Below are 23,459 nucleotides of genomic sequence, written 5' to 3' on the forward strand. Positions count from 1 at the left end.
GATTTTTGCATTTGGGTGACCGGTCCAAGGGGCTTATATATCATGCTGTGTAAAAAGTGTTGTGAAGCATTACTGGTGATGTTGCCCATAGCAACCAATCAGCAATTCCATTTCAACAGTTAGAAAACAAAAGCAAAGATCTGATTGGCTTCTATGAGTAAGATCAACGGTAATGTTTCCCTAAAAAATTTTCACAGCATGATAAATAGACCCCTAAGACTTTATTTCTCTGGTTGATGAGACAGCTTGCACTTGTGAAATTAGGCCATTACAACTGTTGACAATACAGGAGTGTTTACTATATTAGTTTAGCCTTTTTTAGTAATAAGAGTTATTACGTTCACTAGAGACTACTGTAAAGTGATGTCAAATGTGAACACCACAGAGTCTCAAAGTGTGACACTGTCAGATGTGCCAGGATGGGTATGGACTGCAAACTGAGTAGAATGTTATTATATAACTTGCCAACAGATCATAGTAACAAGACTTTTATTTCTAATCTATCATTATTGGCATTTACACTTATAGACAAAAACAAAAAACCTCACAACAGTCATTTAACATTTTTATGTAAAAGGCAATGGTATTACATACCTCTAAACATTTGAAAAATGGAAAGAGGGAAAAAATATCTGCCACGTCCATTGTATGGCCACAACCCCATAAATATGTCCATTTTATAAAATTTGCAGGTTATGGAAGGTTTGAACACAACCCCATAAATATGTCCATTAAACAAAATTTGCAGGTTATGGAAGGTTTGAACATATTTCTGGGAGTTTCAGGGCCATGATTTAAGTGGTATTATATTTTTGCTAATAAAGGTAAATTGTACTTTAAGTTGTGAGTCTCAGTTCTCCCACTAAACTTGCTTTACTTAATTAGTTACAACTATATCTATGTACAGGTGCTGAGTGCTCTGTCCCCTCTGCCAAAAGCCTTTTATTTAATGAAATTTCATAAAACTCCTGCGTCAGTGCAAAAGATCAAAGAGAAACTCAAATTTCAGTAAGAAACTGGGACTGCGGGCTGAGCTGTCAAAATGTGTATTGTCCAGAGAAAAATGGGACAGTTGGGAGGTATGGTGTAGTGAACATCAGGTCTTAAAAGCTGTGGGATTTTTTTTCATTGAAAAAGTTATTCCTTAGGATTTTCATCACCTACCCCTATACAGAAGCAATCCATTATAACACATTCCAGCTTTCTTTTTTTAAAGGGATTTGTACATTGCATAATATTTTCTTTTTCAAACTCGTTGTCAAGGTCTAACTTTGCTAGTGGCCTAGGTTTGGTTCCAATCTGTCACTATCGTATTTGGTTTGTATGTTTTTCCTAATGATTCATGACTTCATTCAAGTAAAAATAAAGTGTGGCTGACTGGCCTTAGTACATTTCTGTGACTGTGATAGGGACATTCAAATGTAAGTTCCATTCATACAGGTATGGCGGTAATCTTATAGGATTTCCTTTAAATAATGTCTAAATAAAAAAGGCACTAAGCAAGTTGTAAAAACAGGTTTATTTCTTAAAAATAAATACAAAAATATAAATATAAAACATTGGCAAGATACTATTAGATGAAATGAATTCTACTAACATATAACTGTAGCTTCACCAGCTGCATATCACACTAACATCACTTGTACATAAGGTACATAATGTATCATAATACCATTTCCTGTTCCTTCTTAAAATATTGCAAAATGCTGCAAATAGAAAGGCAGCCAATGTATCCAACAGAAGTAATGTGTGCATGAGTTTGCATGAGCAAGTAGTTTATTTAGTTATTTTTTTTGTGTTTTATTTTGTTTTTAATAATCCTTCATTTGACAGACAATAACATTTCCATGGAGTTAAATCCAAGGTTTGTGATGAACTTAAGCCATACTCTAGGGTGAATATCTACATTGAATAAAAACAAATGGAAGAAATGAACATTGTAAAAAGATTTTTTTTCTTAATGTATTATAATTATTTTAACACTGTGCTCAGTGTCAGAGAAGATTATTTTAAAATGTTAATTCATTTTTCCATAAGGAAGATTTGCTTCACCTTCACAAGAGCTAGAAAAGGGTGAGAACATGTTTCATAGTTAAGAATCCTTGTCACTTTCTCCACTGCCATACATTTCAGCAAGTTTGTTGAATCGTGGACCCCACTCCTTGAGGTATTCATAGTTTTGGTCTCCATCTATAGTGCTAGACTCTAAAGAACTTAGTGATTCTGCTATAGAATCATTGCCTTCATATGCATAAGTCGCTAGTGAATCATAAGGTGGTGCAGTAGGATCACTATCATGTTCTTTTAGCCTTTGGTTAATAAAATCTCTAACATCTGTATTGTCAGGAACAGCAGCAGTTCTCCGTGGTAATAGAAGGCTTTCAGGAATAATATCTCTTCTCTGTTTCTTATCATCAATGGCACCAGGATTTCTAAGGGTACCGATATCAAAGGCTTGAGTGTCTTCTTCTCCACCTCCTTCATCATTGTAGCTTACAATGTTGTCTCTGATATCCTCTTTAGACAAGACCAAAGGTTCTTTTTTCTGCTGTCTTTTCAATGCTGCAAACAGCACTACTATCACTGCACAAATATGAAAGGTAGATGCAAATTAGTATTTATCTTTATCGTTGTGAAAGTTACTATATTAAGAATCTGTAACATGTAATACAGAGTTTTAAACATGGTCTAAAGCATTATTACTGTAGAGCTTCTATTTGCTTCAAATAAACATTATGATTATATATATATATATATATATATATATATATATATATATATATATATATATATATATATATATATATATATATACTGTGTAAAACAAAATGGCAGGATCATACACCACACTTGCCGTGTTAAAAAATGTGCAATGTAAAATAACATAAAATCTGTCTTTCGCATGGTGTATTACACACATCTTGATAAAGTTTTTTATACGAATATGAATTTCATTTTACGCAGCATAATAACTATGCCCCCAGTAGAGAAGTAAACATGTTTTTTTTTTTACTACATTTCATAATGCAGAGGATGTCATGTATTTATGTCCTTATTTCTGTTTCCTTTCTCTTCTCTTTCTATTGTGTCGCTTCTTTCTCTTCTCTTTATATGTTTCTCTTCTTTCTCGCTAAAACTGTGTTACAAATAAAAATAATTTGATTAATAAATTGCATTAGACTATTTTGGAATTTTATAAACACATGGGAAGTGTGCATGAGGTATAATACAGTTAAAAAAGCAGAAATATTTTGCAAAGGTTTGGGGAAAATTTGGTGGAAAACAGTGTACACAAAAAAAATATAATAATTTCTTATAAATGACTGTATAATAAAACCTTTACAATATTTGATATTGACAGACATCTTATATGGGAATACGAGTTGGACAATGGACTAACCATTTTTGGTGAGGTTTGGAAAAAAAATTAAATTATATTATTTTCATTCATTATCTACACGTAACTTTATTTGAGTTTTTTTGTTTTTTTTAATATATTTATTTTCATACCAACAAAAACAAGAGGGCTTTTGATAGTGGTGAGTACAACTTTCCCTTTTTAAGCTATGTTATTTGCAAGTATTTTAAAATTTCACTCTGTATCACTGTTATTGATTTTGTATTGCAATATTTAACAGTAGATGAATCAGCATAATTCAGGGACAAAATTACTACTAAAATCTTATTTTGATGGAAAGTATAATCTTATTAATAGAATCCAGTATGGTATTCTAGAGACAAAATTATTACTTAGATTATTCAGACTAGAATAGCAAAAGACTTGCCATATTTTGCAAAGTAAGGAATGTTTCCCAGAGTAATCAGAATGTAACACATTTTAATGGATGTCTTTTTTTAAAACTTTCTATCTCAGTAAACATATGTTTGATTTGAATTAATATTTTAATAAAAACAGGCTACACACATCTAACAAATATAACACAAAATTTGGAATTATTTTGATGAACTAAAATACAGCTGGTTCAGTCAGCACAGATGAACTATATAATAAACTTCTATATTGCAAATAAACAAAGAAATACAGTGACATAAACAATATAAAAATCTACAACAATAACTTTACTCCTACTAAAATAAAATGAAGCTCAAATGTGTGGCGTGTGTGTGTTAGTATACATGTTTGTGTGAATAATATATCTTGAATGCTACTGTAATTCACATAAAATAGTGCCCAAAATGGTGGTGAAAATATTATTGAGAGGCCCCGCTGGGATTTTTTGGTAAGCTAGTCTACACCATGAACAGTTTTTATCTGACTATAATTATATGCCATATGAATGCTGACTGTCAGCAACATCCATACATACTATAGAAAATGGGTATATTATGGAATGTAATGGCCTTGCTATATATAATAGTATTTAATGAGATTTGTTTTCATTTCTTTATTGAAGTTCAGTTCTGCACAAATAATGGAAATAGGGAATAATGTGCTGCCTATTGTGAAATGTAGCAATGTTAGAAATGATTGAGGATTTCTATAATGATGCAAATGGATCTCTTACGTTTTGTTTAAAATATTTTGTAGTATCATATTACTGCTTATGATACAGAACATTACTAAGCACTGTTTATGACATTGCTACGTGATATTTACATAGGGAGTAATGTACCCCTTACTGTAAAATATAATATTGGAATTACCAAAGAGTTTCATATAAATGCACAGACCACGTGCTTTAACTCAGATGCAAAAAGTATACTTAAAACATGTATTATTTTATATAATATACAGGTATTCTAGTCAGGTTACAAAGTGACCACTAAACAACAACATATTTTATGGACTATTCATGAATTTTGCATACAAATATACATTTGTTGGGGGCGTGGCTTGGAGCTCAAGCGAGATGGCTGCTATGTAATTGAGCTCCTTCCAGACACTTACAAAAAGGCCTGCATTCAGCTACTAAATTCACTTCTATTTACTTCTATTCACTTCATCACGGTCATGCCGACAAGGAGACACAAGATGGTGACAATACTGGGCCCAATGCCCCTGAATCTCCAGCACAATCCTTGGTAAGCGATCTACCTTGGGACTTGGGGGACACTACAGGCACACAATTAGAGCCTGACATAACACATATGCAAGGTGACACACCAAAGCCGATTACACCTCTATACATCACAATGCAACTCCAATCTCTCCATAATCAGCTCACTGCATCTATCTCCCACACAATAAAAACTGCCATTTCCGAACTGAAAACAGACATAACAGCAATTGGAGAACACAGATAAATTGGAGGCTACTACTGATGACCTCCTTCAGCACCATACATTTCTTGAAAATGAAAATATGGCACTTAAACGGTAGATAGAACACATGAAAACAATGCAGGAGGACACTGAAAATAGAGAAAGGAGAAACAACTTACGCATTAGAGGTATTCTAAACTTCGTGTTGACACCTGATTTGCGTACCTACCATAGGTGCCTTTTTTCAACTATTAACCCAGATCTACCTCCAGAAGCATAGAGAATGTGCAAAGCTCACAGAGCTTTGGGGACTAACACCTCTAATTTGCCCAAAGATGTAGTGGTAAGATTGCATTGCTTGGAAAGCAGAGACACTATAATACAAAATATGCGCAACCAACAGAAAGGGGCTGTTACAAAAGGGGCTACTATACAACTACTATACAAACTACTATACAAATCTGCAATGATTGCAACGGCCAATAATGCAAGAGTTTAGGGAACAGCACCTGCAATACTGATAGGGCTTCCATTTTCAGCTGACAATCACCAAAGATGATAGACAATATGTCTTGCAAGATCCAAAGAATGCTCCCCAATTGCAACAACAGCTTGGATTACAATAAAGACATTCTTCACCTCCACCAAAAGCTCCAGTATCACCACCTCCTAGGTCCTCTCCATCCTGGAGCACAGTATCGCCTAAACCTCAACGCTCTCAATTCTCCCCTAACACAGGATCCCCAAAGACCACTCCATTAAAAGGAGGAACAAGAATGAAGTAACTACAGGAAATATTGAGGTTTGATACACTCGGGTAACCCCAGACACTGTCATTCTTCAATACCTATCAACCATGATAAAGTCTGGACACATACCCGATTTACAGGCAGGTTCACTCAGCCCTTATTCTCACCCCTTCTCCATCATACAAGTCTGGAATAGACCAGTCACACTCTACAAATAATATTAATGAAATATGGTTGGGAATTTTTTAAACTCAAAGTTTGAAGATTCAATATGTTGACAGTTTACTTGTTATTTTGTTTTGTTGGCTTGCACAACTAAAAACATAGGAAATGTTCAATGTTATCGTGTTTAAATGTTTCAGGAGAATTACAGAGAAAAGGGACCAAGGCCCAGAGAGATAGGCTAAAGATAAAAATAGCTAAGATCATTTCACTGTTAATGGACTGAACTCCCCACTTAAAAGGGGATTACTTTATAGGTAATCCCAAAGCTCTTCCATTTTTATACAAGAGACTCATCATAGCAACACAGAACCCTGGCACATTAAACACAGAGACTATCCAACATGCTTCAGGGCTTCAGCTCCCATTAAAAAAGCTGTTGTTGCCATTATGATTCACAAAAACAGCCAGTTTACATGTTCCACACATATAGCAGATCCATCAGGTCACTACCTAATTCTCTCTGGGCACTTCGGAAATACACCTATAATTTTAATCAATGTATACCTCCCGAATAAGAGACCACTGGCACTTCTAAGGAAATTAATGTTAAAAGATACTTCTTTTAAAAATGTGAATGTGTTACTAGCTGGAGTCTTTAATATGATAAATTCCCCCTCCAGGGACAGACAAGCTCTCTCTCACTCCACAATACCCTCATCTACTGACTGAAACTCGGCCCAATTCCAGGCCCTGTTACGATCTCATTATTTGATTGATGTATGGAGGACCCAAAATGTAACTTTCAAGGACTATACCGTCTACTCCCGTGCATATAAAGTCCACACTAGAATAGACTATGTCTTCCTATCGTCCTCCCTCTGCTCTATCCTATCACACACACAACAAAAATGCATCCTATTTTATGGGCAGATCATGCCCCGATAGAACTAATGCTTCAAACAAACAAATTACAAACACGCATCATCCAATGGAGGTTGAGGGACTATGGATGCATTTCTGGGTATAAATCGGAGGCACTCCCATTAAACAAAGTAGGATCCAACTTAAAACTGTTGCAGATTAACTTCCCAGAATATATTAAAAACTTACAACAGAATATGCAACCTTGTACAAACAGAACTAAATACCCTCAAACAAGATCTCCAAACCTGGAATGCATACAATCTAAAATGAACCTACTCCCTTGAATTTTATATTATTTTTATACTCTCCCAATATCAGTACCAAAAACAGTTATAGATAAGTTACAAACAGCTATTTTAAACTTCATTTGGGCAGGTAAAAGACATCAGGTAGCTAAAAAGACAATGTTTGCTCATCAAACAGACGGAGGATTGGCAGTCCCAAATATGATTAACTATTATAAGGCAGCCCAACTTAAACAAGCAATGGAATGGGTAGAATACTGCCCCACAACCAAATGGGCACAACTGGAACTCCATACATAGAGCACAATCTATGGAATCTATGGACCACATAGAAACCTCCACCTTATCCCACTCTACTGAGACCCTCCTTTCACACCCTAACACTGTGGCAGCAAACCTTGGCAAAGCATAAAATATTACCAAAAATACTGTCTGGGGAAATCCAGACCTCCCAGTAGGCTTATGTCATTTCAACACCACAACAGAATTAACAAATAATCTATTCCAGCTGAGTAAAATGTTTCACCAACTTTCCAGGAAAATCAAAGGCTACCAGAAATGTAGCTCGGAATCAGAATGATATAATCTCTCTAGATTTCGCTACCTTCAATTTAGGCATTTTATCCTTGAAAATGATGCCCATAGACTTTTTTTGCCTCCCATAGACTTTAATGGGCATCGGCGTCATTTTTGGTGAAACTAAACAGGTCAAATTCGCCCAAGCCTAATCCTGACACTTTTCCCAAAAGATGAACTCCCAATTATTGACCCACTTTCAGCATTTTGCAGACTGGGATAAACACAGAATGGATTAATATTCTAGATGGTATTATCTACTGAATACAATCAACATGGAACTACACCCACATGCTTAAATGGGAAAATGGGAAAAAGATTTGCAATGTAAAATTGATCTGCCCAGATGGCAGAGAATGTGGGAAAATGCTGCTAAAAGCCCAATTTGTTCTGTAATTAAAGAAAACATCTGTAAAATGCAAATAAGATGATACCATAACCCAGTTTTACTACATAGGCTATTCCCCCTAAACAGCTTCTCCTGCTTGTTGGAGATGTGATCATGAGGAGGATACAATCATATATATATTGTGGACATGCCCAGGTCTGAAAACATATTGGGACTCTGTAACTAAATGGTTAAACAAAGTACTATTAACAGATATTCAAATTGACCCAATGATGTTTATACAGTATAAGGAGATAAGATACCAAAACTTAAGAACTCAGAACAGAGACTAGCTAACTCCATTTTATCAGCAGCATGGTGCTGTATAGCAAGCAAATGGAAAGATTCAACAACTCCAAGAGAACAAGAATTTCTGAACCAAATCCGATACATAAGAAGGATGGACTTTTTGACAGCACTAAGAAACAACACAGTAAATCAGTTTAATAAAATCTGGCACAATTGGGACATGAACCAAGAGGTGATTTCTAATGGAAGACCCCCATTCTTATTAAGTTTTTCTCCAAATTAAACACCACCCCAATTTTAACATCACCCATTATTTCCTGATGGGAACAGACAAACTACACTAAATTGTGCTCCAATAAGCAAATAGGTACAAAGCCAACTGTTTTCTTTGTTTTTAGCTGTTATTTTGTTATTAGGTTATTTATTATTATTTTAGTTTGCCTTATTTTTTCTTAACTTCACTAATCTACTGTGTCATATTTACATACATGAATGCAATACGTAATGTAACTAATGCAGTTGAACCAATGTTTACAAATAGGGCTCTGGTTAGCCCATACTGAACCATGTTAAACCATGATATACAGTATAAACATGTATGTGACATTGTCGAAATGTATACCCAAAACATTTTTCAATAAAAATAATTTGACAAAAAATATACATTTGTCAAAAATATATAAATTTCAGGTGATGCATTGATGTTTGGAAATGGAGTTCAAGTAAAAAATATAAGGGCAAAATAAGAGCTTATTTCTCTGTTGATACATTTTACCCATTTGGAACTATAACAACACACATAGCATCCTGTCTGTCCCACTGAACTAGTCAGTTCTAGTTATTTTTGCTGTAGTTCACATGAAAGTTGCTGTGAACATGTTGACTGTAAAACTAAATATTATATACTAGTACAGTATAAGTATATCTACAACAAACACAAGCAGGAAGTTATTTTAAAAATTGGGATTCAAAATAATGTAAACTGCTTAATTCATTTTGTTTCTGGTGCATTTGAACTGGATTATCAACTATGCAACACTATATTAAATTAATTTTCCTTCTATAAAATTAAACATATGGACTGTAAATCTCAAAAGATGCATATTTCATTTCAATAGCCTTGTGTGCTTTTAGATAAGCAAACACATTATTAGAGAAATGTTATAACAGCTAAATATTGCTGATTCTCCTATTTCAAATAGTTCAAATCATTTGTCACTAGAAATGTGTTTGCTTGAACGCTATTAATAAAATAAAAAAATATAAATATGACCTTGATCATCACTGGCTCCAAAACTTGTAAAACATAAATACATGGTCTGGGGATTTTATATCTGGAGATGCCCTTGACAAAATATTTGAAAGCTTGGGAGGTCATAGAAACAATTTTTTAAGTAAGGAATATACAAGGTATGGGTAATTTTATAATTTTTATATAGAACTTCTGTTCAATAAAATAAATACAATTGTAAATTGCATAAGCTTTCCATATCTATTAAATCCATAATTACTGTAACAAAATTACTATTTGAATATTTTCATTATTTAATAGACACACTTTGGGCTATATATTTTTATTATTTTTAGAGTTATTAATTACTTTCAAGATTATTTGCATACAATTAACCATGCTAATATTGTCACAGAGTTTTACTCACAGAGCAGTATAATGATGCAGAGAAGAATTGCAATTAAAGCACCGGTGCTTAATCCAGCAGGAAGGAGCAAAGCCTCAGCATTACAGGACTGCATGTTTCCTTGGCTATCACATGTGCAAACTTTGATAGTCAGTGTTCCAGTGCTACTTTGGATTGGATAATCATTATCAGATATTACTACTGGAAGAAAGTATGTATTTATTTCATGTCTGTTAAATCCGTTTCTTCTTGTCAGTATCCGTGCAGTGTTATCTATGAGAGAAATATATATATAGAAACAAAACATAGTTTAATTGTTCAAAGTTTAACTTTCATCTCAGTGGTAGCTAGACATGAAATAAAATTGTGGTATAAGAGGGACAGTATGTTACTAGTCTCACTTGCGAAGAATCAGAATTGATAATAAGTATAAATAATATAAATGTTTAGTACATGAAGCACACCTATATAGCTCTACACCCAAAAGTATCATATAATAACAGGCTCAATAAATGTGTGGCTACTCCTAACTTTACAACTGAACAATAATTGCAATATTTTAGCTAAAAAATTGACTTTTTAATCTGGATTGCAGGTGTAATTAGGCAGGGAAAACATCTGCCGGTTGCTTATTACACTACATCTATCTATCTATCTATCTATCTATCTATCTATCTATCTATCTATCTATCTATCAATCATCTATCTATCCATATATCTATCATCTTAGCATTTTATTTACATGTAGATTCTGGTTAGCACATATAATTTGTGGTTACCTTCATTATCCTGAACAGTGAAATTTGGATTAACTGATGCTAAACTGAAGAAAAATTTTTGACCTCCAGGGGGTTCGTCCTTGTCAACAGCATTTATTGTTTGTATTAACTGCAAGAGGCAAAACATTTATGGATCAATCATTTGGTAAATACTGGTATTCAATGAATTGCTTATTTTCAAGTGTCATGTAGATGCTAATTATTATTTGATATACATTTTAGCATACTGCACCAAACATATTTTTATAATTAATTCTAAAAAGACAAAACTGGAAATTAACCTAACACTGAGATGCAGTTTTACATGTCTAAGAATACAGGAAAGAAAACTTTAAACAAGTTATGAAAGTTTCCATTTTCATTATTTTTAGTTTGTAGAAAATAGAAAAGTAACTTAGCCAGGCAACACAGAATATTAGAAAACAAATACATTGCATTAATTTAAATTTAATAAACAAAAGTTGCAGCGGGTGAAGAAATACGTAATGAAAAACGAATAATGTGTCATGTCACCATTAATTAGATTGACATTTCTTTAAACATTTCTAAACCTTTTCATATAAATACATAACTAATAATACTTTAAAAACACCTCCCATATCATGGCTATAAAAATTCAGGTATGTGTAATTTTAGAGTTTTTTTTCTACTTTGAATAAAATTACATTATTTATTGACAAAAAAAAATCAGAGTATAAAAAAACATGATAGAATAAAACTGTGAAAAAATACCTTGTATACGTATTTTATTCATCACTTTAATGGGTCAACAAGCTACAAAAATAAAAAACCTCAAATTTCATAAAGAGTTTATATGCCGAGAACTTCCCACACCAGTCAGTTGAACTGAAGAAGCTGCTCGGATGAATAGTGAAACTTCAGTCAGTATTGACTCAAGTCCAGTCAGAAAGACAATGAACCAAGCGGTTTTGCACTTATTAAAAATTATTTTTAATGTGAAGCAGATGTAAATCAACCTTGATGCAACACTTTAAGATGACCACTAGATTTAATAAGAAAAAATAGGACATAACATGCATCCAATCATTATAATATACTGCAGATGGAAGACCTTGAAAATTGTCACACTGCAGTTTTAGCAATATTCACATCTGCAAACTGAACATGTTTGCTGTAAAGTTCATGAAATTAAGAGTGCAGGCTTACATGGTCAGAACTTACTTTTATTAAAAAAAAAGTCCTGCTTGGATTGAGAACTTTAAAGGGATTCTGCCACGGGAAAACAAGTTAAAAAAAACAGCAGTAGAATTCTGCAAGGAAATCTGTTTTTCAAACGAGCAAACATTTATATTTAATTTAAAGGTCTGACATGGGGGTGATCCTGGCCCCTCCACTGTCTGAGGCAGCTTGATGCTGCTGTCACCCCCTCCCCCAGCTCTCCCACTCTCCCCCTTTATGCACTGCAGGGGGTCCAGGAGGCGCAAATTCGCTCTCTGTGTTAGAAGAGCTGAATTTCCAATTTGAAACCTGGAAACTCAGCTCTTAAAGTTACAGGAGCGGCATTTTGCTGCCCCTGATAACTAGCAGGGCACTGCCGTCTGAGGCGAGTTTCTCAACTTGCCTCATTGGCGCAGTGCCCCTGACATGGGGCTGGATATGTGTCAGTTTCCTAGGTGCCCCCAGTCATGTAACCAGATAAAAGATCTCTGAAAAAAGATAACATCTCCCTAGTAGATCTAACAACAGCACTTAATCGTAAAAAGTCCCACTGCAACTCATCCAGTTATGTTTAATAGGAGGAACAATAGCCTGCCTGAAAATTCCATCATGAAGTACTGGCTCTTTCTGAAAACACAGGATCAGGCAAAATTACCTGAGATGGTTGCCTACACACCAATACTTCAAATAAAAAACTGGTAAAGTGGAATCCAAACTGGTAAAGTGGATGCTGAAATCTTACTATTAACAACCAGAGTGAAAGAGGTATTAAAAGGGGCTGTTTACTGATTAAATTTTTGAGGGGGTTTACTAAAATGGTAGAATGGTGCCGCAGCTTCAGAAAAAGATCCTGAACTTGTTTTTTGTCATAATACATTATATATGTATTTTTCTCTAGCAATTTATTTTAAAACATGGATTAGCTGTTGCAGTGCAGTATTCTGCAGCCAGCAACTAATCATTACACAATGAATGTAAGGCTTGGTATACAGTACAAGGTCCTCATGCCATCATTCAGCCTGTTTACTGCATAAATTATTGATCAGTAGTGATGGGCGAATCTGTCCCATTTCGCTTCGACAAAAAATTCACAAAACAGTGAGAAATTTGCGGAAAACTGAAGTGAACTGAAGTCAGAATTATTCTGACGTGCGACAATTTTTACATGAGCGACTATTTTCTCCAAATGCATTAAAGTCAATGGGCGTCCGAATAATTTTGACTAGCGGCAATTTTTATGCATGCAGCAATTTTGACACATGAAATTTTTTTTTTGTCGCTGAAAATTTTTCGCCAGCAAATTTTTGAAGCAGTTTCGTGAAAACATTTGCAGGCAGCAAAACGTGAAAATTTTGCACAAATCCATGCCTAGATTCACCCATTACTATTGTGCAGCTCTTGCCTTGGAATTGCAACTGCTATCTATTTGCCAGGGCTTAATTATCATTAGTAACAAAGCAGCAGTATATTAAGAATGGGAGGTAAATAGGAGAGAGAGAAAAAAAAACTCTGAACCCTTATGGTATGTATGTCTTTTTTTAAATTGCCAGGGTCCCTGACCCTAACAAATTATCTAAAGTTTTAGCTTAGAAACAGGAACATAAATGCTAATAGTTTGAAAAAAGCTTGCAAAATAAACATTGAAGACCAAGTAAAAAGTTGCTTAACATGTGGGAGGGGCTTCCAGATTTTAAAGGGGAACTTAACCCCAATTAACACTCACCACACAGAACACGGTGATAAAAAAAAATAAAACAGAAGATTTTATTCACGCAGGACATAGAGGGTTCTTACAACAGGCACACTTCACACTCTCCAGCAATTATTTCTTCAAACACTTCCAGTTACCATTATTTCAAGGAATCAGTTCTGAGTAGGCACACCTGCCTTAGGATCTTGGATTACACCTAACCGCCTAGTGGTCTGGTATATACTACACCCATATCCCCCACTCTCCAATAGTGGCCCAATAACTACTGGGTGATAACCCTCCACTCTTCCAGGTTAGGACCCTTTTCCATTCAAGTCCTGTCCAGAGACCCAGGTGTCCTTCCTACCTTGTCCTAAAATATCACTGATTCCCTTACTTACGGAGCGCTCGTAGGAAACTAGTTCCACTTTCCTCCTTGATGGGGCCACAGCTGCCCTTACTAATTAACCTCACTGTCTCGTGCACCTAGTGCTGGCTTACTTAAGATCTCATTGTCTATCTTTTCCTATCTGCCATTGATGTCTCCACTCACTGACCAGCTGATGTTACTTCAGCTACGCCCTCCCATCAAGACTGCTCACCTTGGGCAGGGAACCTCCTTGTATAGCCCTTCTGTGGCCTCTGGTGGCCTGGGTAGAAATTACACTTAAACTAACTCTGCCATCTAGTGGCGATTTACACAAATTACACTCAACACTTTTAAACACATACATTTTTACATTACATGCACATTTTTGTCACTCAGAAAGATAATATTCCACTCACATAAGACTCTCATCACTTTACACCCCCTTACAAACATATGCCACTCTATCACATACATAAAGTTTAAACATGAATTTCACCTTTAACCATTTTATTGGCAGATATCTGGTGAGTTTAGTTGTGCTATAGAGAAACTGGGTTACTGCTTTGTTTTCCTGTAGAATAACCTTGTAACCTTAAATCAAGAACCATAAGTACTATATTGTTGGAAGGATGTCACTAACCATGCTGATGATGATGTAATAATGAGGGTTAAGGCTGATTTTTTTTAACTTTAGCAATTGCATTTTTTCATGAATACATTTATACCTGTCCAGCTCTTGCATTTTCACACACAAATGTGTCATAGAACATTGCAAATTCTGGGGCATTGTCATTGACATCCAAGATCTCTATGAAAACAGTAGCCCGAGTTGTTTGCTTAGGGTTATCTGAAAAAGAAAACAAGAGTGGAGTCATGATGATGGTAATGGATGTCACATATAATGACATATGTTATTATTGTTCCTATACAATGATATACATGGCTCGCTAAAGCATCCATTAATCCAGTGTAATGGGTTATTTTGAATACTTGGATCACACTTTGGATTCTTTTGTTTTTGTCAAGTTGCTGCAAAACATTGTACTGCCTAAACTTTGCTAAAATGTAAAGTGTCAAGATCAAACAAAGGTTAAAAAAGCCAACTATTTTGTAAACAAACTTTAGAAACAATATTACAAACTGATAGAGATAACACAACATGCTGATTTGTTATTTGCTTTAATGGAAACTGTATTTAAAAATCTGAATATATGTAGAATAGCAAAGGAGAGCTGAGGCAAATATATATTTAGTAATGCCGTTATAAACGTTTCTGACGCCAGCGAGATATTTTTTTTGATGCCTGAAAATTTTTGCAGCAGTTATGCGAATTTATTCGCCGATGGCGAATCACGCAAATTCGCCACAAATTCGCGCCTGGCGGATAAATTCACCCATCACTATATATGTTTCAGATAATCTGTACGATTATTCATTTAAACTGACATATAAATGCATTAAATGAAAATTGTACATTTTCAAGATAATTTGGACATTAGCACAATATAGTCAACTATAAATGTACAACCATCAACGAAACAGTGTAAAATATACAAGATTTCTCTAGTACCACATACATTTAAAGTACACATCTTACAAATAATGTACACATAGTGTCATTCTTAAAGATATTAGAAGTCACTAAGGAGCTATGTGAAAATATATAAAAGCTGGAGACCGAATGTTGGGTAGTTTTATACAGGTCATGTACCTCTGAATTGACTGCTACTAGCATTATAAATTTTAGTCTGTGGGTTCATTATACAGTAAAATGTACAGCTCTGTATTACATTGAGAGACCTCTCTCCTTTCTCTACAAGTTGTCAGAGAGATGTTATAAATGCACCTCTGCTGCAGCATCCAGTCAGAACCAGTTTGTGTGAAACTGTCTAGGTGCAGACAAGCTTCTGTTTCATGCTGTGCAGTTTTAGTTGAGAGTTCTGCATCTCTAGAAGTACAGAGAGAGTGCATCCTGTTCCCAAGCTGCTAGAGACTCAGGAGGTGAAAGGTGCCATTGGTGAGATTGATCCTGCTGCAGAGCTGCCTGTAATCTCCAGTGTGACAGCCTTTGAGAGCACCCCGGTGAGTGAACCATCCAAGAGAGGATATTGGCAAGGATACAAGCATGAGGCCCTGGTTTGAGGACAGGTCTTTTGTGTTTACCTGCTACATGGGTGTGGCTGCTAAGTTCCAAAGGGAGAGATACTTTTGCAAAATGTAGCGCTACCTGGGGTATAAGAGCTCTTGGAAACTGTGTGGTTATCAACACCTTCCAGAAGATTGGGACTGTAAGCATAAAAAGGACTGTTTTGGAGAGCCAGAGTGATACCAAATAGTGAGTTAAGTAGGTCCCATGTGTCCACAGTCCAGAAGTGCATTGTGTATTAGATTGCCCAAGTTCATTCACTATTTTTTACATAAAGTTATATCTGTTTCATTGCAAACTCGTGTGTTTTATTTTTCCTAGTGGACCCCCCACGGTGTGCTCCTCAGTGTTCAGTACTATTCATACGCAAAAGGTATTTATTGCCCTGGATTGCAAAGGATTAATTGCTATTTAAAGAGACAGTAATCAAATTAGGGTTATATTGACCTTTGCTCATGTCTGCCCATCCCACCTCTGCTCTCTCCTGCTCTGATTACGCCTATCCATCTGATCTCCTCTGTTCATGTCTGACACCCTCCCTCCTCTGCTCTCTTCCACCCATCTGATCACCTTTGCTCCCCTTACCCCCCTTTGCTCTCTTCTGTCTATCATTTAAACTTGTGCTCACTCCTGTCAAGTGGTTCCCCTGTGTTACTGGCTGAAGCCCCATCTGCTCCTAGTGTTTGTTTTCCCTCCTCTTCCCAAATAGGCTTTTTAAGGCTTCCTATTCTTTTGATCACACACATCTGGGGGAAAAGAAAGAGGACAGTGGAGGTGGTGGAGAGAGAATTTGGCTGTGCAGGATGAATCTAAAAACAGTGGGCCAGCAGCCGCATATGTGTGTCTGTTATAAACGCTGCATTTTAATATCAGAGTGCAACATTTATAACTATAATATTGACAAATTATAAAATTACCTAGCTAGCTAAATAAATAAATAAAGCCTTTACTTGAAACCAGTGATGGGTTAATTTTTGGCAAAGTTGCGCGAATTTATTCACTGGCGGCAAAACACGGATATTTGCTGCAAATTCGCACCTGCTGAATTTATTCGTCCATCGCTACTTGAAACGATTTTTAAATTGTTGCAGAATGGATGGAAATTCTATCTGTGCTATGTCCATTAACACCACCTAATCATCTCATTTTGATCTTTCTTAAAAATACTTTGTCTTTAAAAAAATTCCCAAGCAATCACAAAATACCAACTTGCATTTGCATTAGCTATAGAAAGACACTGCATTGTTCATTACTCTGTATCCATGTTTTTTTTTTGTGTTCATTAATACATTTAATTGATGACAAGAGAGGAGGTCTAACATGTACACACACACCAACTGCTTTAATACCAGCTGCTCTCTCAGAACCATAATTGGACAGACAGCCAGTGGCTGCAGAAACTGAATTGTGATCACAAGCATGCAGTGAGGAAGATACAAAAAGTTGGAGAAAAAAATCATTGCATATACTGAAAGCAGATAATGGCCATGTCACAATCAAACTCAGAACACGAACACAGCAAGACATCAGTGCTAACCACTGAATAATTCTGCCACCAATTTATTTCCATATATTAATATAGAATTATTTAATTGTGCATAACTGTAGTAGTAAAGAACTTGCTTTTCAACCTGTAATCAAGATACAGATAAATGTAATAAGAACACGGATAAATAGTGTGTCTCTTTGATCTACTTAGGCCTTTCATACTTAATATTAACTATTTAAGGATTTCAAGGGCAGGGCTGAAAAATCAGTTCTGTGTTGTATTCCATTTGTAGAATGAGAATGTAATAGTGGCTTACATTTCCAGAAAAAAATAACTAATATATATACAGATAAATTAAAATGACTATTTATCTTTTCATACTGGGAAAAAACATCTCACATGACAACCATGCAAATGCAAATGATTCGTTCTAGAAATGCATTTACATTTAATTTCCGAAAGTGAAGTTTATGGATGAATGCCGGTGAAATCCAAGTATGAAAATTACCATTAAGATGGGAAAATCCTAAATCAAATATAGAGCCATCTTGGCAATCTTTATTTTCAACAGTGATTAAAACACTTACTACTGCCCAAAGATATACACTGTGCATATTTGCAATTCTTATGGTATCATTTATCTGGATAGGCATTGCTCTTGTATGGAAGTGTACTCAATTATCAAACAGTCTTGGCTTTGTGCTAAATCTGTGACAAAGTAATTCATCGCTTCCTGTACTTAGTAATGCTCAGTAAAATTTCTCATATATTTTTATATATATTTCTTCGTTTGATGTGAAGTCACAGAGGTTGGAAAGTCAACATTGAAAGAGAACATAATCTGAACTTTATTTTGTTAATTCCAAACAGAATCAAATCATGGAAATGTTCAGTTTACCTACATCATCAAGATAGATTTGTTTTAATATATACTGTGCCTAAACATGTATCATCAGTTTATATGTAATTTTTAAAAAAATGAATCCTTAAGTCTGCTGTTAGTAGCTTCATAAAAGCCTATGGTCTGTTATTAAATCAATAGAACAGATTCTAGAAACATAGTGGCGTAAGCTATTGATTTATCCCCTGTGACATTTTACCATATTGAACAAGAAGCAAAGTTGTAGCTCAGCTCCTGCTGACTATACATACTTATTTCTTCTTTAAAAGGGGATTTATTTATAAGAACTCCTTTCACTCAATGCCCTAATTTATCTAAAAAACATTTACCCTGCCATATATATGATTGTCTTTCTCTAATAATTATAATAATGTATAGTTATTTCAGATGTTGCCATGCCTTGTTAAAGTATTAATTTCCGATTTTGAAGATTTTTCCGTAAAAACGTTCGAAGTACTCGATTTTTGTGAAAACTTTCGAATTGCTCTATTTTTTCGCGAAAACAATTGAATTTCACGTTTTTTTAGTGAACACTGTAGAATTTCACAATTTTTTTGTGAACTTTCCGATTTCACGATTTTTCAAGAATTACGCGATTTTGCGAATAACTAGAGATTCTCCCATCACTAGTTATCAAAATAAGAAGCACTTATCAACTAGCATCTAATTTGAAGTACTGTAAGTAAGTAATTTAATTAATTGTCAGAAGTATAAAACTGCCGTGTACTCTCCATACCATATGGGGCCTAGGTACACGTAGCCCAAATAAATCTTCAGCCTACATGAGGTTACAAAGTTTATTATACATAGTTGCGCAGGCATAGACTAACTATAAGTGTACCGTTTTGCATGTATAGATACAAAAATGTGTAAATGTGTGTATTTTATTTAAACAAACTTTTTTTTTTTTAAATTGCACAATCTTCTGTTGTGGATGGTTTGTGCTAGCCCATGCAACTATGGAATTATAACCAGAAGTGTAAAACCCTACAAATTATTCAAGAGTAATTTATCAGGTCAAATGGAAGTATGCTTTGCACAAATTCCCGCTAAGTCTTAAAGGCAGCAGGTTCTTTCAGTTCACCATGCGCTATGCCTACACTAGGTGGCACATTTACTAAGGGTCGAATATCGAGGGTTAATAAACCCTCGAATTCGACCCTCAAAGTAAAATCCTAAGAAATAGGATATCTAATTCAAAGCATTTACCGCAAATCCTACAATCGATCGATCGAAGGAAAAATCATTCAATCGAATGATGAAATCCTTTGAATCGAACGATTTGAAGGATTTTAATCGATCGATCGAAGGATTTTTCTTCAATCAAAAAAACCTTAGAAAACTGATGGGGAAGGTCCCCATAGGCTAACATTGTTCCTTGGTAGGTTTAAACTGCCAAAGTATGTAGTCAAAGTTTTTTTTAAAGAGACAGTATTTTGACTATCGAATGGTCGAATAGTCGATCGATTTTTAGTTTGAATCGTTCTAATCAAAGTCACAGTCGTAGTCGAAAGTCGTAGTAGCCTATTCGATGGTCGAAGTACCCAAAAAATACTTAGTAATTTGAGGGGTTTTTTACTTTGAATCCTTCACTCGAGCTTAGCAAATGTGCCCCTATTTAGAACCCCTTAAAATGCAATACAATGATGGGTGATATCATAAAGGGCCATATGTAGTTGGTTAAGAATTCTGCCTCCTTATAATTATGCTCTAAATGAAGAGCTTCTGTTTATAGACTATACATGAACAGCATATTCCAAAAAAATACAGGAATCGAGTACAATTAATGGTGATTTTTCATTCTGTAATTTTGTTTTGCTCCATATTAGTTTATACTTTTCAATATACTGAATAAGCGAACTAATGTAAGAATTGATTTATTGAGAGAAAAGAAAGGAATTGCAAAGTGTTGGAGGGAATGGCAGCGAAAAAATAAAGCATATTACTCTAAACTGATGATTCAGCTTCAGCAATTTATCAGTTATTATATCTAGGGTTAGTGTACTATTGGTATGGCTAGGCTGTAGATAATAATCTATAAAAGAATAAACTGCCTTAGTGTATGAATTCAAGATAGTGTTTTTTTAGACAGCATCCTGAAGCTGAGACATTTATGTCATGCAGCCTGATAACAGATGGTAGGATGCATGTGATTTAACAATATTAACAGCAATCCTTTGTGTTTGTGATTGCTCAGTAGGTTTACATAGATAGAGATGGATAATCCTGCTTACATTTGGTGATAGAATGGACAGTGTATAGACATTTAACACTCAAACAAAGTTTAAATAATACCTCAGGAATATGGAAGTTAAGATTATTATCTTTATAACTAAGACTATAAGTCTTGACCTTATTTTGTATAGAACACAGAGCAAGAAATACCCATAAACCATTTTAGTGCTGCATCTCCATGGTTTGTGAGGCCTCTCCATGCAAAGTATCTGTTTGACGGTTCCACATTAAAAGCATACTGTATAATTACATAACATTAGTATGAGATTTGTAACATGAAGGATCAGCATATCAACAAGGACTTCAAAACATGTTTATTATTTTTGTCACCCTTATTAAAATTGTATTCACATCTTTATTCATCATGATCGAATGTTCAAAGAGGCTTCAATGTAACATCTCAGTGGATTCATCTCACGTTTTCCCCTGTAGTCTACAGGTTTTCTTTGTATAACTATGAAGAAGACATTTAAATAGCTCACCTGCATAACTAGGTTAGACTCAGTGGTTAGTATCCAGTCAATAAAAGTATTGCTTATGGCTCTGATTTGATGTATAATAAAGAACTGATTTTAGATATATATAATTTACACCCTACACTGCTTCATAATTTGCTTTTCTCTGTTTCACTATTCTGTATCATCCATGGATAGCTTCTGTGTGTGTATAGTAATCAGCTTTTTTTGAACTCACAGTAAACTTTTTGACATTAATACAGCAGTTGAAGATGCTGCATATAAATAATTACTAAGTAATTGATGAGTGCCTTCCGTCATTAGCTTTAAAAGTTACATCTACGACTTTGGTGGTGGAAAAAATATTAAAAAACTGCAAATTTGAATTAAAGTTACTGTCAATGCTACTTCTGTGTACAACAACCTCGCACAGTGGGAGCACTCACGTGAACACCCCTCTCATATGTGATCCATTTGCGAAAATATATGTGCAATGCAAATTTGCAAAAAAATGGAAAGATGGGCACAGCAGTTGCAATATTTTAGCTTTTAGGAAAAATCATGCTCAATACAACCATTTGTATATAAATATGTGCTGCATGAACTTTATAAATGACCCCTACTGTGTTACAAGTGCTGAGATGTTAGCATTATGCAGCTTATTTGTACATTACTGTAGTTGGCAGTATTTTTTAACTGCTCCCCCCAGACAGTTTTCTTCAAGTATCTAAAATTCTCACATCTCTTTGACTAGTTAGCATATGCTTATATATCACGTCCAGGTATAATTACTAAATGCAGATTAGGTGAACATAATTTGGAAAAGTATTTAGACCATCTTTATTTTGTTGGTGCTGAATTATGCCTCTGTGTTGGAAAAGAATGGGGGCATGTACAGGTAATGGGATCAGCTATGCAAAAACCTGCTATCCAAAAAGCTCACAGTTATGGAAAGGTTTTCTCACATAGACTTCATTTTATCCAAATAATCTAAATTTTATAAAATGATTTCCTTTTTCTCTGTAATAATAAAAACAGTACCTTGTACTTTATCCACACGAAGATATACAGTTGTGTTCAGAACATGCAAATGCATTTGTAACACTGCACATTCTATTCCAAATCAAAACATGAAGACACATTTATAAAATTTGTGTTATTCCTTATACAGAAAGTGAAGAAAAGGGAATATTAGTCTTCAACTGGAAAATGTTTTAAGATTTTGCTTTCCTTTGAATCACCGAATCCTTCTGCCCGGCCGAACCAAATTCGAATCATATGCAAATTAGGGGTGGGGAGGGAAATTGCATGACTTTTTGCCACAAAACAAGGAAGTAAAAAATGTTTTGTGAGTTACGTAAAGCCGATGACAACTCTTACAAAAGGGTTAATTGTTATCTTGCTGTTTTTTGCTACCCAATCCTATGGGTAATGATGAACAAGAGTGATCTGCTCAAATTGTATATTATTTTTTGAAAGCACTTGATCACAAGATGGGGCGGGTCTCTACACTAGATTCCTTATATGATTTTACAATATAGATATATGTGGTTATGTATATAGAACGTTTATAGGTATTTAATTTCTAAAAACAACCCAAGGTTGTTATAATAAATGTCAATATTTCTGTTTCATAAAAACATACTTTATTAACAAGGAAAAATAAAGCCTTGCACTTGTTATTTTTAATATATTTGCCAACTAATTTTAACTCATCTATTATTATGTCTTTTTATGCATGAAGAATGATCTGTTGCCCTTGTAATTTTTTTGCTAGTTGACTTTTTCAATAAGACAGATGGTTGGCATTACTGAGCAATCTGTGCCTGTAAAGGTGCAGATTATCATCAACGCTTTAAAATTTACAGAGTTAGTGTTTTTCCCTGTATAGATATGTATTTATACTCTGTCCAGGAGGATTTATTATGGGTTACATTATGTTGGAAATGATAGGGGGTAGAGTGTTTATGATACTTATTTGTCCCAGAGTTTTTGTTGTTTTAAAAAGCAATAAAATCCAATGTGTTTTTTTTATGTCATAAAAATAGCTTAAATGTGA

The 23,459-nt window shown here is 34.7% G+C and overlaps 1 protein-coding gene across 1 annotated transcript in view; it reads right to left on the minus strand.

The window, feature by feature from the left end:
• Positions 1 to 1,500: 1,500 nt before the first annotated feature.
• LOC108720108 (cadherin-10) overlaps positions 1,501 to 23,459 on the minus strand; it is a 220,427-nt gene continuing 198,468 nt past the window's right edge. The window contains exons 9-12 of the mRNA XM_041567648.1: positions 14,900 to 15,021; positions 10,936 to 11,044; positions 10,178 to 10,429; positions 1,501 to 2,583 (exon numbers count right to left, since the gene is read on the minus strand). Coding sequence (XP_041423582.1) covers positions 2,093 to 2,583; positions 10,178 to 10,429; positions 10,936 to 11,044; positions 14,900 to 15,021 — 974 coding nt within the window. The 3' untranslated portion in view covers positions 1,501 to 2,092. The remainder of the gene's footprint in view (positions 2,584 to 10,177; positions 10,430 to 10,935; positions 11,045 to 14,899; positions 15,022 to 23,459) is intronic.

This window comes from Xenopus laevis, chromosome 6S, assembly GCF_017654675.1.
Source record: "Xenopus laevis strain J_2021 chromosome 6S, Xenopus_laevis_v10.1, whole genome shotgun sequence".
NCBI classification, from domain to species: Eukaryota; Metazoa; Chordata; class Amphibia; order Anura; family Pipidae; genus Xenopus; species Xenopus laevis.